This window comes from Hydra vulgaris, chromosome 03 (assembly GCF_038396675.1).
Source record: "Hydra vulgaris chromosome 03, alternate assembly HydraT2T_AEP".
NCBI classification, from domain to species: domain Eukaryota; kingdom Metazoa; phylum Cnidaria; class Hydrozoa; order Anthoathecata; family Hydridae; genus Hydra; species Hydra vulgaris.
Genome location: NC_088922.1, coordinates 41188698 through 41203148, shown reverse-complemented (window position 1 = coordinate 41203148; position 14451 = coordinate 41188698). Strand labels below are relative to the sequence as shown.

Below are 14451 nucleotides of genomic sequence, written 5' to 3'. Positions count from 1 at the left end.
GAGGTCACATGTTGGTCCAGAGTGCATTGGTGAGTCATATTATAGATATTTTAGTTGACGAATCAAAACTAGATATATCTGAACTTGAATGCACTTATAAAATAGCAATGCAAAATGGTATGAACAAGGAAAAGTTAATCAGACTTGGTAATACAGATGCTTTCAAAAATATTGAATGTGCCATATTAACCAAAAATTAAGGCATTGAAACTTGGCCTTGAAACTTTTGACCTTGGCCTTGGTTTTGGCCTTGAAATTTTTGGCCTTGACCTTGATTGTTTTGACCTTGGCTTTCATAAAAAAATACATAAAATTAAAGAATTAAAAGTTTTCATTCTTTATTTCACGTAACTAATTACATCATTAACCATTCTTTATTTTAAGTAATTACTTTATTAACGTAAGGCAAAGTTTAAGTCTTTGGTCATAAAAATGTTTGTGTAGGCGTTGGCCTTGAAACTCTTATTTTTGGCCTTGGCCTTGTAACTTTTGGCCTTGGTCTTGTAACAGTTGGCTTTCGCCTGTGCCTTACTACTTTTGGCCTTGTTAACAACTCTAATTGGTATCATAAAGGAATTTTTAGTTGCAGAGAGAACTTGTAACTGGTATTTGCATCTTCAAGCAATCTCAAAAATGCTTAACTTACTTGCCGCATCAGGACATTCAAACTATGCCAAATGTTCTAGGTTATACTTGCAAGAAATGCAATATCTTTCAGAAGCAAATCCGTGGTTACACCAACAATTTTTAGATGGTCGTCACGCAGTGAGCCGATCTGCAAGGTATTGGGCTGGCTTATTTTATGATCTTGTAATTGATCAGACCCTGATGCGTTCTTTTAAATGCAATGGTGGTTTAACTAGAGGTAGAGGATTTGATGAAAACGTACGTAACCTTTGGACACTGAGCATCTGTTATTCTGAAAGTGTCCATGAAACAATGCATAAATTTTCTGAATTAGACATGGGAGTTATGGAAAACAATAAAGAAATGGGTATTAAAAGATTAGTATGGGATGAACATTGAACATTGTGAGTTGTTTTATGACTGGTTTGCCGTAAGAAATCCATTCAATATTGATGATAAAAATCTATATTCATTATCTACGGGTGTTGTGTCAGTAAATAGTGAAGATCTTGTCAAGTGTGACGAGGCTTAGAACATAGGTGTTGGTCTACAAACTTGTCTCAACGGTCTTAAGTTCAACGAAGCAAAGTTTAAAAATAAGAATACATTTTTTTCTTTGGGTGTTTCGACCAAAAGCGTAAATCTAGGCAAACAAACTAATTGTTGTGTCGATTCAACACTACTTTTTAATAGGTTTGCAGCATTTGCAGAAAGAGAGGATGACGTTAAACTATACTTTGATTACGAGCTCACTCATCTTCCACAATCATTATTTAAAAATAACCTAATGCTGAAAGCAAACAAATCCTCTTTGCGCAAAGTAGTTCTCTCTTAACGAAATAAAACTTGTGCAAATATCTCCCTGACGGAGGTACCTTACTTCACAGAGTTCTTTGGAACAAAGGTATGAGATTTAAAGAAACTGTTGAGACCTACGTCAGCTATATAAGAGAACAAAATGCCACCACTTATATTTTATTTGATGGTTATGATAAAGGGTCTTCAATTAAATCTAATAAACACATCAGACGAACAAAATGCAAAGGTTCTTCCAAAAATCTTGTCATAAGAGAAAATAATCAGGTTCCGTACTCACAAGAGCGTTTTCTAGCGAACTAACACAACAAAGCACAATTAATTTTACTTTTTTCAGATTATCTTTAACGAGATGGCCAAGAAGTATATATTTGCAAAGGGGATGCCGACACGAAAATTGTCTCTAAATTGTTGGAAGTTGCAAAAGAAATTTCGCCATGCATTGTTTTTGCCGATGATACGGATATAGCAGTGATGCTAATGTATCATTGGAAAGAAGAATTAAATGAGATTTTTTTTTACCATTAAAGCAAGAAAAGTCTCTGGCGTATGAAAGATGCTCAATCTCGAGTAATGGATTTTAGAGAGCATCTGTTATTTGTTCATGCATGGTCAGGATGTGACTCGACATCTTCAATACTGGGAAAAAGAAAACCTAGTTTTTCAAAATTACTGCAAAAATCGAATAGTATACAATCAGTATCTGAAATTGTTTTGGATTACTGGGCAACCAAAAAAGAAGTTGGAGAATCTGCTGTAACGGCTTTCATTGAACTTTTTGGTGGAAATACAGAATCTTCGATAAGGAAAATGCGGTTGGTATCTTAACGTTTAATTTTAGTTTTTTGTCATTCATTTAGATTGAGAAAATTTAGATTTAGATTAAGAAAATAATTTATTAAATAGCATTATTTCTTAGATATTTGAAATATAGACATATGGTTTGTGAAGGAATTGTTAGACCAGAAAAATTACCACCCACAGATCGTGCTGCTTATTTTCATAGTCTTAGAGTTCATCTCCAGGTTATTGAATGGAAAATGCTAGATGAAGAATTTTATTTTTTTATTTTTTTTATTTTACTTCGTCATTAAAAAAAGAATACTATGTCGTTTTATATAAATAAAATTTATATGACCGGGGCTAAAAGAAGACAATATTTGCCTTATCACTACACCCCGAATAGATAAATCTTTCAACTTGGATCCAAAAAAATTATGGAAATCAACCTTACAATATTGACAGACACCCAGGAGTAAGATGATACAGTGGTGGCACAAAGTCATGGCCACACGCATATTTTGATCTCTCTAATAGTGTACTTAGGCAATAATAACTATTTTTTGTAGCGATTTTTATTCGGAAACCTTACTAAATATCGAGTTACCGATGTGGCGCGTTATTAGCAACCAAATATCATTATTTTTGTTATTATAACTACTGTAACTTTTTTAAATTACTGTTCTGTGTTGATTTGATCAGAAATTGTTGATATCAGTTTGGTAAGTTTACGATTTTTCTTGCAATGTTTTAGTAGATATTTACTTGAAATTAATGTATTATCACTCGACTACATATCGTACCGAAACGTGGAGCTAATATTGAGAATAAATTAATTAGATTTAATTATAATTATAATTAGCAGTGCTAATCAGGATTAATTATTCTTAATTAGCTATAATTAACAATTTTTTGGAACTTTTTAAGTTTTATTGTGTTTCTTAACATTTGTTGTTGTTAAATAATGATTGAAATCATGTTTTCTTTCATTAAACAAACATTTTATTATTTTTGTATTATAATTTTGCAGAACATTGTGTATGCCATGTATCAGAAGCTATCAACTGAGCAACGACTGAAGATCATTGTTATGATTGAACAAGGCATTTCTTACAGAGATATTGCTGAGCAAATGAAAATTGGACTGTCAACTGTTACCAGAACAGCCAGAAAAGAAAAAGACACCGGTTCACTGGCAGACTTAGAGCGTGTTGGACGACCTCGTAAAACTACCGCAAAGCAGGATCGGCTTTTGGTTCGGACGATTTTGTCCAATCGTTTCGCCACGGCTTCAGAACTTGCAAGCTACATGAGGAAAAACCATGAAATTCATCCGGCAGCAAGGACAGTTAGAAAACGCCTGCAACAAGCTGGTTTGAATAGGAGAATTGCTGCGAAGAAGCCTTTATTGCGACCTTATAACATCGCGAAAAGAAGAGCATTCGCAAAGATGCACAAAACCTGGACTGTCGTACAATGGAATAAAGTATTATGGAGTGATGAAAGTACCTTTACTGTTTTCTGTGGAGCTAAAAGAGCTTATGTGAGGAGAAGAGTTAGTGAACGATTTAGTCCTCTGTGTGTAGCTCCCACAGTAAAGCATGGAGGAGGCTCTCTTATGGTCGATCACTAATTTACGCTAATTGGCTGTCATATTTAAATTAACTATTATGGCGCGTTAAAACAATAATTTTAGCGCGCATTCTGCAAACTACCAAAATTTTGATTTCCGAAAGTTTTTGTATCCGAGAGCTCACGAACCTTACCGAGTTTAAGTTTTATCTTTTAGATGTTATTAGTATTTGCGTTCGTTTCGCTTAAAATTAAAGTTTATATTATCTCCAAGCATATTTAATGTTTAAACAATGACTACAAAAGCCATACTTTTAAGAGTTTTATCACTCAATAAAATTCAAATATTATAAGCAGTTTTTAACGTTGTAAAACTTGTGCGCACGATCACGCTTTCTTATTCTCTATTTTTGTGTCAATAGGAAAAACAAATAAATTACGGAATTTCCAAACCAGTTAAGACTATTAACTATAACGAAGCTAATAAGAGCCATTTTAACATACTAAACCATATTAAAAGCCGTTAAAAAGATAAATCGAAGGCGACGTCAAAAAAACTAATTTTATTACTTTTATATTTTCATTTAAGGTGGGCTCCAACTCTTGCCCCTTATTAAACATTGTTTTCTCTATCTAAAAATACTTTGGATTATTTTATTTTTGGAGTATTTAATATTCCGATTCTCCCGTTTATTAAAATTTCTCTGTTTATTAAACTTTAAAATTGTATTTCTAATCCTCCTGTCTACTAAGACCTTCTCGTTTGTTTAGCAGGTGAGAATACAATTTATTTTATACATATAACTCGAACTGAACAGCTTAGACTCTCATCAAAACTAAAAGAATGTTAATATAACCGTTTCAGCATAAAGTTAAAACAACTCGTCCATTTAGCACTACATAAAGCTGGAACCTTCCTAAATAAGTTCTTAGAAAAAAGATTTCTTTTTTTAAAAAAGATTATTCTGATTACTTGTTGTGAATGACGTCTTCTGTAATTGATTGTATAATAACTGAAAAAAATGCATTTTATATTTGTTAGTTTGAGTACTTTGTTTTACAATAACCATCACTTTAAATACCCACAATTCACTTAAAGTCATTGAAAAAAATAATATATTATCAAAACCCTCTCCTCATACAATCAATTTATAGTCAAAAACACGCTCACAAAAACCACTCATCAATACTCATGTTCAAAAGATCTTTTGTTAGACTTCATCACGTTTCACCGGGATTATTTTTCATTGACATATCATTTGATTGATATTGCATGCTTTGACGCACAGCTTCTTATGCCTTGTTTTCAAGAATGAGTCTTTAAAATATCAATGAATTATTCTAAATATTATCATATTTTAACTTAAATATTTATTTTCGTTCCGTAGATACTACCAACGCTGATCTAAGAATGGCAAAAAGGCAAACCATAAACTTTAGTTTGATTTTTTCAACATTTTATAGCTTTATCTATATTTTTAATACACTTAAAAAAAATAGCTGCCAAAACGTGCGATAAATGTACTTCTGTGGAATGCACACAAACGATGAATTTACAAAGAAAAACCTTTTTTGCGGTTACTCTGATGAAGCTTATTTGAAACATTTCAGTTCCTTAAAAATATTTTATTGAAATAATTCACTTTAATGAAGTATATTTACTTTTATGTTTGTAAATATATTTTTGACATTTACAAGCATACTTCTTAAATATATATTTTTTAAATATTTTTTAAATATTTATTTTGCGGTAAATTTAAAGAATCTTTTGTTGCTGAGTTGCTTTAATGAAAGAATTTTGATCAACTTTTTTAATCAAAAACTTCACTGTGCGTCGCCTAAAATAATGAATTCCGTACGACGAGGGAAACGTTTTACTTTCTAAAAACTCATCTTTAAACTCAATTGATATTATACCTTCTAAAAACTCATCTTCAAACTCAATTGATATTAGCATTTCTTTATTTTACTCAAGCGAAAATAAAAACTAAATCGCTAAAAAAAAACTACAATTTTTTAACTTTATAACTTTGTTTTTAAAACTTTTAAATTATTGTAACATTGCATTATCTATCCACGACCTAAAATGAACAACATTCGCAAAGACGGTGTAAGTTTTGTCTGATCGGCAATCGCCAGATCCATGACTAACAGCTCCATAAACCTGCCATTTACTGCCAATGTTGCAAACTAATGGACCGCCGCTATCACCATGGCACCCAGAAATTTGAGTTGCTCCACCATCACCAGCGCAAAGCATTCCTTTTGTTATAGAAACTGGTATTGTTCTTCTGTTCAAATTTTCACACGTTTGATGGTCAACAACATTCATTTTTGCTTGCTGGAGGACGTTTGTCATGCTTCCAGGATGACTTATTTTACCCCACCCTAAAATATATTTGTAAAGTTAGAATTGCTTAGATTTGATATGCTATAAGGTACCATACCACTCCATGTGACCCTATAGACATTTGATAATAATACAGTTTGTAAATGAGAGCACGCCTTTAAATGTGAATTCGCGATTGTTTACTTGACAAAAGCAACAAAAAAACAAGGACTCATTTGTGAAATTGTGTGCTTTTTATTTTTACGTCTTTAAATTGATCATAATATTTTAGGTGTAGTTGTGTAACTTCTTTTCAAATAGGAGTGAAAAAAAAAAAAAAAATCATCATTGTCTATAGAACAACTTATGATGCTATATCAACAAGATTTATTGAGGTATTAAATAACTGCCTACTTATTTATTGTAGCAATATATTACTGCCGACTTATTTATTGTAGCGTTATACAACTGCTAACTTGTTATTTGTAGCATTATATAAATGCCGACTTATTTAGTGTAATATTAAATAACTGCCTAATTAATTATTGTAGTAATATATAACTGTTGACTAGATTCTATTCACTTTGTTTTGTCCTTTTAGTTGCAAACAAAATCATTAATCTTATCAATAAAATTTTTGAAAAAACGGCTCAAAATCTAAAATCACTATTGTACAAACTTTATACTATACATACATTTTTTAAATTTTTTATAGACACATTTATATTAAGTATATAGCATATTATTACACACATGTAAAATTTGTACTTACTTTATACACATGTAAAGCTACTTATTAAATTATGTGCTTGCATACTGATGTACTTGCAGTGTTATGCAAGTTTGTCAGGTTAAAAAAAAAACACGAATAAAATGAAATAAAGAATAGCAAAAGCTTAATAAAATTGGTATACCTGTAATAAAGCATGTAGTCCCCGGTGCAGCTTCTATAGTAGGTAAACACGCAGTGCTGACGTAGCTGCTTAGCCTACATGGTCGTGATAATTTAATAAGTGCTATGTCATTGTCAAGCGTTTGTGGATTGTAACCTCTATGTTTTATAATTTTTAATGCTGGAATATCTTCTTCCGTTCCTTCATTAACACTCAAAGTGTGTTCTCCGGTCCTTAAATTCATTAGCAAAAGTAAACTTTTCTTGTTTAAATTGAAATTGAAAGTTCAAATAGAACACTTGAAATATATTTAAATAATTTTGAAAAGCTACTACAACAATAAGATTCATGTTAAAGTTTTATGAAGTTTTTTTTTTTTTTTTTTTTAAAATATTGCATTGTTTAAATTAAATTCAACAAAAATGAATTTCTATTGATTATTAATAAAAATTCACGTTAAAAAAGTATGCATTCATTAAATTGAATAAAAACAAATCAATAAGATTCGATAACACTTTAAAGGCTCAGCAAAACGTGCATTCTGTAATAGATGTGCGTTTAACATACTGTTGCTTGTCTATCGAGATTTTGCATGTATGTCTGCTAACTATCAACCTTGATTACACTCTATATTTATTATTATCTCATTAGTCATGAGCAAGTAACAGCTTCTAGTGTTCTCCCATACTTGAGTTAACATGCAATGAGCAACTGTATCAATTAAACTACTACAATAAATATAAGGCAAAAACAGCAACACAACGTTGCTATTGTTACTGTCTATTTATTAACGAAAATAAGTAGAGAGATATTATTTACTTTATAGATATAAAGTAGAAGCGTTAAAAAAAATAAAAACCAGAACTTCTCTTACCTTGTATATATTTGCGACGCGTCGAATTCTTTTCCGTGTATACAATGAGCAGCAGTAAGAACCCATTCTCTGTGTTCCTCCACAAAACGCTTTTCCTCCCTGCCAAAGCAATACTTGCCAAGGCCACGAGCCTTTTGTTGGAGTTATTCCTGCAATTACACGACTACTTTGAATTGATGGATTTCCGCACCCTAGGATAAAGTTTATAACTAAACTTAGTGTACTAAAGCAATTTTTCAGCAAAATGAAGAACGCTTTTCAAATACTTTTATGTTAACTATAAAAACTAACGCTTCAACGTCTATATAAGTTCTCCATTATCCCAGTGAAAAAAAGCGTTTGTCTCACATGGGTTTCATGTGGCTTTCCATGTATTCCACACGAAACCCACATGGAACCCATGTGATAAAAGGTTTTTTTTTAAAAAACTACTTATAACTATGTTTTTTGTTTTAATATTTAATCTATAATACTTTTAATCATCAAAAAATAAAGTAATCTGTAATTATTTTGATATAGAGGAAAAAAACTTTATCAATAACGCAGCATTAATGCAGCGTTAATCACTGTTCCATAAAGTTCTGCAAGTTTTCCGTATTTTCCGATAGTTTGTTTATAAATTGTGTATAACAACAACTACAAAAAATGTCAAAGTCAAAAAGTAAAATACATATTCCCTTTGTCCCACGGCTTTGATACTTTGTTTAATTGGTTAATGAACAAATTTGTCACTGGTTTTGGATTGATACTGTTAAACTATTGTTAGTTCATGAAAACAAAATAACTTACCTACTGGAAGAACACCAGGTATTGAACCTAAATTATAAATTATAAAAGTTTCAGTTTCTAAAGATTTATATTGTTATTTATGTTTTCTTTACATTCGACATTTTTCAATCATAATTTTAAGATAAAAGTTTAAAGGGTAAACTTGATTACAGTAGTTGCATGTTTGTTCGCAATATTGACTCATGAAAGCAATCAATGAGGGCTGCGTGCACAATACTTGATTTGCTTGACACCATTGTTGTGAATAGTCTGAGCAAGCTAAATAAAAAATCCATGAACAGTTTGATTTAGTTTTTACTTTTTTTACATTATTTTATTATTCATTCAAAATTACATACGCGAAGTCATTGTAACGAAATGCTAAATAAGTACCTGAAGCCATTGTAGTTATGGCAACCATTAATGAGAAGGAAAACAATGTCTTTATCATTTTGCAACCTTATTTAGAGGTTTTCTATTGCAACCTTGTTTAGAGGTTTTCTATTGCAACCTTGTTTAGAGGTTTTTAAACTATTGAGATATTGTTCAGTGATTTTCAACCTATTATAAGGCTAAGATTTGTTTGCTCATTCTCAGAAACTGTGATTTGTTCACCCACTTCCCCAAACATTGACTTGTTTGTTCATATTGCGCGTCTGTTTCTTTTTTCACGTTTTTATTTTTTTGCTTATTAATTTGCCTGATTTATTATAAATATTTTTTATAATAAAACAATAAAATCTTCAAGTAAACACCAACTCAGCTGTCAGCTGCTTGTTGAAACTCAGCTCTGACATGTTTTGTAAGAACATGTTTCTAAGAATTATTAGGTTTCTAAGAATTATTAGTTTCTAAGAGTTATACAGTTTTTATGAATTGTTAAAGTTCTAATAATTATTAAAGTTAATTTTCTAAGAATGAAAAATAATGTTGCGCTAATGTTCAATAAAAAATATGACGCTGGTGTTGTTGTTTTTGATATGCTAAGTTTAGTGGTGCACTCTTAAAAGTATGACAACTAGGACTGTAAAGTTTTCATCACTCTTTCTATCAATATTGTCTAAAAACTTAACTTTTAAAACATATATCTATCCGAATTTTATTTTTTAGTATAATCAAGTCTATTTTGCAAGTCGTTTTCAGGCCATATAAGAAAAAGAAGTTAGCCCAGATGTGTATGTGTGTGTGTGTGTTTCTTTGGAAAATTTGTGTTTGTGAGCTTGTGAAAAAAGCTTGTATTTAATAAGTAAATAGAATTGGGTTTGTTAAGATAGATTGTTTGTTACAAATGTTAACACTCAAAAACACCAAACTAAATCTAAATATAGTAATTACAGGTCTAACTACCTAAAAAAACGTTTTTCGCTATCCGCGAAATCTTATAAGCTGAAGAAAAATAGAAAAAAATGTATAATTTATTTAGCAAATATGTATAATTGAAAAAAGTCTGGAAAAAAAAAGAAGATTTAGAACTGCGAATGTTGCTCTGGATTGCAACATTTTATGATATATTTTTTATGACATATTAACATATGTCAATAGCCTCATCACTTGTCTCTTATATAATCAAACGAGTACGTAAGTTGCATTGGTTTTTGATAAAAAACGAATACCAGTTTTTAAAAATTGTTTTCAAAGAACTTCTTAAAGCAGCTCAAGAGACGTGTCAAAAGCAGTTTTAAAATGAATACTTTTTTTTTTTTGACTTTAACATGGACGGTGTTAAAACCAAGTAGACTTGGTTTTAACACCGTCCATGTTAACCTCAAAGTTTTTTATTTTGCTTTTTCTACCAATAGTCTAGCCTGTTGCTAGGCTATTCGTAGACAAGTTAGTCTGGTTGTGTGTAGATCATGCAGAATGTTTTTTATGGGAAACTGTTGTAATGATAATGCACTAATTTTCGATTAGTATCCACTTTTCTTTATCAACATTAAATTAATAATAAAAAGTGATTAGAATTTAACACTTTACTTAAAATTTAACATAAAAGTTATAAATTTGTTTTATAGTTGAATCTGCTTTTTTAATTTTTTTACTTTTTTTTTTTTATTCATAGTTTTTTTTTAATTTAAATTTTTAATTACTTTATTTGTTTCGTAAGTTAGTTTCGCTGTTTAATTAAGTTTCGACATTTAATTTTTTATTTTTTTTATTTAGTTTCGATAGCAATTCGTTTCAATGCCATCTTCGTCGCTACTAGGCTTGAAAGCGATAGCTTTTTAATAAATTTAAAAAATCATTTTGATCAAGGTGTATGATAATTAATATAGTGACAGTATTTATTGTTTTATCTGGGTAAATAAATATTTAAACACATGTCTAGTTAGAAAGTGTTTTTATCTGTCTTCTTAGTTATGGGTTGTAACTACTATTAATTTTTAATTCGTTTTTCAAATACCGTGTTTTAAAATGGTTGCAATGGCAATATTATTACTCTAAACCGCTTAATTTATAGTCGCAAAATAATACTGGCACTTGTTGAATTCGCTTTGAATTACAGGTTTCTCAATTGCAGGAGGTGGTTTGCAATGAGCGGCTTTTTTTTTTGGTTTTGTATAGTCGAAGGCGAATCCTTCGGCTACTTAGTGGACCTCATTTTTGTCACTGGATACAAAAATGAAGTTCAACATGACTAAAATAAAATAATGACTATTCATTCAATGAGATATTGTTATTACTACATGAACTGTTTCTGTTATTTCTTATTTTAAAGTCTTTTTTAAGTATAAAATTAACTCTGCATGAAACTTTAATTGGTTCTAGAATCGCATTATTAGCGTAACTAAAAAAAATTAGGATTGCAAAAAAAAAAACCTTCTATCTTTAGGGAGTGTGGAAGATTTTTATAACCATAGGTCGGGTGAATAAAAAAGAGCAATTGCTTTTACTCTTTAATTGGTCAGTTTTACGTCAAATAAAAACTTTAGCAGTTTTGGACAAATTTTATTCACGTAAAGTTAAGCAATTTACTAAGTAATTGCTTTGCCTCACTGGACTTAAAACTTATGGAAAATTGCTAAAATTTTTATTCAAGTAAAGCTGACCAATTACAAAGTAAAAGCGATTGCTTTTTTTTTATTCGCCCGGCCTCATAACTTCCAAACACTAAAAGATTTTTTAGATAAAATTTAAAACTTGTCAATGGAGAGGTTTTATATGAATATATGTCGATGGACATTTTTATATTAAAAGAATTTATATTTTTATTAACCCCAAATGGGCGATTTCGCAACTGACAAAATTAACGAGCAGTTCGACTTTTGTTGAATGTGGAAGATATTTATAAACATAACTTCGAAACACTAAAAGATTTTTTGATTGTTTATCGATTTAGTTTCGATATTTATTTTAGTTTTGATATATATTTATATGTATTTTTATTTAGTTTTGATAGCAAGTCGTTTCTAGCTCCTTTTATGGGTTGTAACTACTATTAATGTATAATACATTTATATGTTATATATTTAAAGTATAAACATTTGTTTGTTATATATTTAAAGTATAAACAACTGTTTGTTAATTTATGATATCAAGCTTTGATCATTGCACCTTTTTTGCATACCATTTTTATTTGACATATGCTTAAGCATATTAATATATATATATATATATATATATATATATATATATATATATATATATATATATATATATATATATATATTAATATGATTAAGAATCTGACAAATAAAATTGGTATGCAAAAAAGGTGCAATGATCAAAGCTTGATATCATAAATTAACAAACAGTTGTTTATACTTTAAATATATAACAAACAAATGTTTATACTTTAAATATATAACATATAAATGTATTATACATTAATAGTAGTTACAACCCATAAAAGGAGCTAGAAACGACTTGCTATCAAAACTAAATAAAAATACATATAAATATATATCAAAACTAAAATAAATATCGAAACTAAATCGATAAACAATCAAAAAATCTTTTAGTGTTTCGAAGTTATGTTTATAAATATCTTCCACATTCAACAAAAGTCGAACTGCTCGTTAATTTTGTCAGTTGCGAAATCGCCCATTTGGGGTTAATAAAAATATAAATTCTTTTAATATAAAAATGTCCATCGACATATATTCATATAAAACCTCTCCATTGACAAGTTTTAAATTTTATCTAAAAAATCTTTTAGTGTTTGGAAGTTATGAGGCCGGGCGAATAAAAAAAAAGCAATCGCTTTTACTTTGTAATTGGTCAGCTTTACTTGAATAAAAATTTTAGCAATTTTCCATAAGTTTTAAGTCCAGTGAGGCAAAGCAATTACTTAGTAAATTGCTTAACTTTACGTGAATAAAATTTGTCCAAAACTGCTAAAGTTTTTATTTGACGTAAAACTGACCAATTAAAGAGTAAAAGCAATTGCTCTTTTTTATTCACCCGACCTATGGTTATAAAAATCTTCCACACTCCCTAAAGATAGAAGGTTTTTTTTTTTGCAATCCTAATTTTTTTTAGTTACGCTAATAATGCGATTCTAGAACCAATTAAAGTTTCATGCAGAGTTAATTTTATACTTAAAAAAGACTTTAAAATAAGAAATAACAGAAACAGTTCATGTAGTAATAACAATATCTCATTGAATGAATAGTCATTATTTTATTTTAGTCATGTTGAACTTCATTTTTGTATCCAGTGACAAAAATGAGGTCCACTAAGTAGCCGAAGGATTCGCATTCGAATATACAAAACAAAAAAAAAAAGCCGCTCATTGCAAACCACCTCCTGCAATTGAGAGTATTCAAAGCAATTCGACAAGTGCAGTATTATTTTGTCAGACTGTGACAGGATTTAGAGTAATAATATTGCCATTGCAACCATTTTACAAAACACGGTATTTGAAAAACGAATTAAAAATTAATAGTAAGTTACAACCCATAACTAAGAAGACAGATAAAAACACTTTCTAACTAGACATGTGTTTAAATATTTATTTACCCCAGATAAAACAATAAATACTGTCACTATATTAATTATCATATCACCTCTGATCAAATGATTTTTTGATTAAAAAAAAAAAGTAAAAAAATTAAAAAAGCAATTAGACATAAAACAAATTTATAACTTTGAGAGAATTTTTAAGTAAAGTGTTAAATTCTAATCACTTTTTATTATTAATTTAATGTTGATAAAGAAAAGTGCTCTGAAAGTTAGTGCATTATCATTACAACAGTTTCATAAAAACATTCTGCATGATCTACACACAACCAGACTAACTTGTGTACGAATAGCCCTAACAACAGTAACTATTGGTAGAAAAAGCAAAATAAAACTTTGAGGTTAACATGGACGGTGTTAAAACCAAGTCTACTTGGTTTTGACACCGTCCATGTTAAAGTCAAAAAAAAAAAAAATTATTGCATTTTAAAACTGCTTTTGACACGTCTCTTGAGCTGCTTTAAGAAGTTCTTTGAAAACAATTTTTAAAAACTGGTATTCGTTTTTTATCAAAAACCGAATCGATTTTACGTACTCGTTTGATTATATAAGAGACAAGTGATGAGGCTATTGACATATGTTAATATGTCATAAAAAATATATCATAAAATGTTGCAATCCAGACAACATTCGCAGTTCTAAATCTTCTTTTTTTTTCCAGACTTTTTCAATTATACATATTTGCTAAATAAATTATACATTTTTATTTTTCTTCAGCTTATAAGATTTCACGATAGCAAAAAACGTTTTTTTAGGTAGTAGTAGACCTGTAATTACTATATTTAGATTTAGTTTGGTGTTTAAGTGTAACATTTGTAACAAACAAGTATCTT

The 14451-nt window shown here is 29.6% G+C and overlaps 1 protein-coding gene across 1 annotated transcript; it reads right to left on the bottom strand.

The window, feature by feature from the left end:
* Nucleotides 1-6073: 6073 nt before the first annotated feature.
* On the bottom strand, nt 6074-9210 carry LOC136078157 (uncharacterized). Its single transcript, XM_065793236.1, has 6 exons — nt 9053-9210; nt 8831-8938; nt 8681-8707; nt 7892-8082; nt 7039-7250; nt 6074-6183 (listed from the first exon to the last, which is right to left on the bottom strand). Exons 1-5 carry the CDS (start codon nt 9108-9110, stop codon nt 7224-7226), a joined length of 411 nt encoding a protein of 136 aa, XP_065649308.1. The 5' UTR covers nt 9111-9210; the 3' UTR covers nt 6074-6183; nt 7039-7223.
* Between the last annotated feature and the right edge of the window lie 5241 nt (nt 9211-14451).